Source organism: Pundamilia nyererei, unplaced genomic scaffold (assembly GCF_000239375.1).
Source record: "Pundamilia nyererei isolate P.nyererei 1_Seehausen unplaced genomic scaffold, PunNye1.0 scaffold00262, whole genome shotgun sequence".
Classification (NCBI taxonomy): domain Eukaryota; kingdom Metazoa; phylum Chordata; class Actinopteri; order Cichliformes; family Cichlidae; genus Pundamilia; species Pundamilia nyererei.
The window spans coordinates 650,408-651,906 of record NW_005187663.1 but is presented as its reverse complement, the minus strand read 5'-3'; the positions used below and the strand labels follow the sequence as shown (position 1 = coordinate 651,906).

Genomic DNA, 1,499 nt, shown 5'->3' with positions numbered 1-1,499 from the left:
TATATATGTATATATTGTACTATTCTTAGTTAGTGTATTGTCTGTCTTGTCTTACTGTTGGTTTAAAATGGAGCACTGTAACAAAAAATAATTTCCCCCAGGGATTAATAAAGTATTCTGATTCTGATTATAGCGGCATGGTCAATGATGGTGCGTGCTGTCTGGGAAGACAAACTGTACAAACCGTGGCACATGTGGTCTGTCGCCCCTGGTGGAGGATCTTGTGCAGACAAAAACAAAACAAAAGCAGCATTCAAGACTGCGAATCACTAACAGCTTGATTGATTTGGCATTTTTTAAACAAATAATTTATACCACAAGGTTTTACGTAGAAATAAACTGTGTTTGTAAACCGGTTTCATTACGATTTAACTTATCCGTTGCGCTGTTTACTTCTTGTATTTAGGCACTGTGTGCTGTGCAGCGTTCACGAGCGCGCATATCACAGACGTATCTAGCCACTGCGCGAGCTGTTGGTGTCTACTTCCTGAATTCAGAGCAACAGATGAGTAAGGCAGCTCGGCAGGACTCCCCCAAGGTTTTTTTTTTCTGATAAAAACACGATAAACCTCGGTTTGTAAGTCCAGCGTCGTCGGCTTGCTTCGAGGAGTGTCGGCTCTCTGCCACGATGGTGGAGACTCTAGCTGGGTGTATGTTTGAGGACATCCAGTACGCAGATATCCAAGTAGAAGCGGTAATTTAAAGATATATATTGGAACTAATGTTAGCTCAGCGGTGCTAGAGATCAGTGGCTGAGTTTGGGTCAGCTACGTTTCTGTCTGAGTAAGGCTCGGTTAGACTATAACGGACCAAAGAAGTCTGATCTGTTTGTTCGCTTTGAAGGGGTACTGTTCTTAACTGCGAAGTACAGTGAGAGTCTGTCACAAGATATAAAACATGACAGTGTTTACTACTGAATAAACCTGCTAGTAATCATAACGAGGCCCCGGTTTTCAAAGGACACAGTTACTCATGATATGTGAACTAGTGATTCCCAGTTTAGCTATTTTATATGATACGATGACGACTGATATACAATAAAATGTATTTTTAAAGTAAATGTTACTGTAGTCCCTCTTCTGGTATTAAGGGAAAATAACAACAGAGTATTGTCCCCCGAGTTGCAGCTGTTCATTTTCCATGTGCTTTGTCTTCAGGCTGTTGGCAGAGGGACTTTTGGGGTTGTCTTCAAAGCTGTGTGGAAAGGAAAGGATGTAGCAATCAAGACCATTGAGAGTGACAACGAACGGAATGCTTTCCTTGTTGAGGTACTGTGAATATCCTTTTTTGTGCCCATCTGTTGTACAGTATCACATATCTTAATGTAATAGGAAAAATAACTTTTCATAGGCAGTAAAGCAAATAAAATGTGGACAAGTAGATTTAACCAGATGACACTGAAACTAGGGCTGAACGATTATGGAAAATAATCTAATTGCGATTTTTTGCCCCAATATTGCGATGCGATATGCGATTATTTTTTAAGGTCTTTGTCTTCT

The 1,499-nt window shown here is 40.4% G+C and overlaps 1 protein-coding gene across 1 annotated transcript in view; it reads left to right on the top strand.

Moving 5' to 3' along the window:
- The first annotated feature begins 453 nt into the window (after nucleotides 1–453).
- Nucleotides 454–1,499, top strand: part of LOC102198666 (mitogen-activated protein kinase kinase kinase 7-like) — a 26,449-nt gene continuing 25,403 nt past the window's right edge. The window contains exons 1-2 of the mRNA XM_005750118.2: nucleotides 454–694; nucleotides 1,158–1,268. Coding sequence (XP_005750175.1) covers nucleotides 629–694; nucleotides 1,158–1,268 — 177 coding nt within the window. The 5' untranslated portion in view covers nucleotides 454–628. The remainder of the gene's footprint in view (nucleotides 695–1,157; nucleotides 1,269–1,499) is intronic.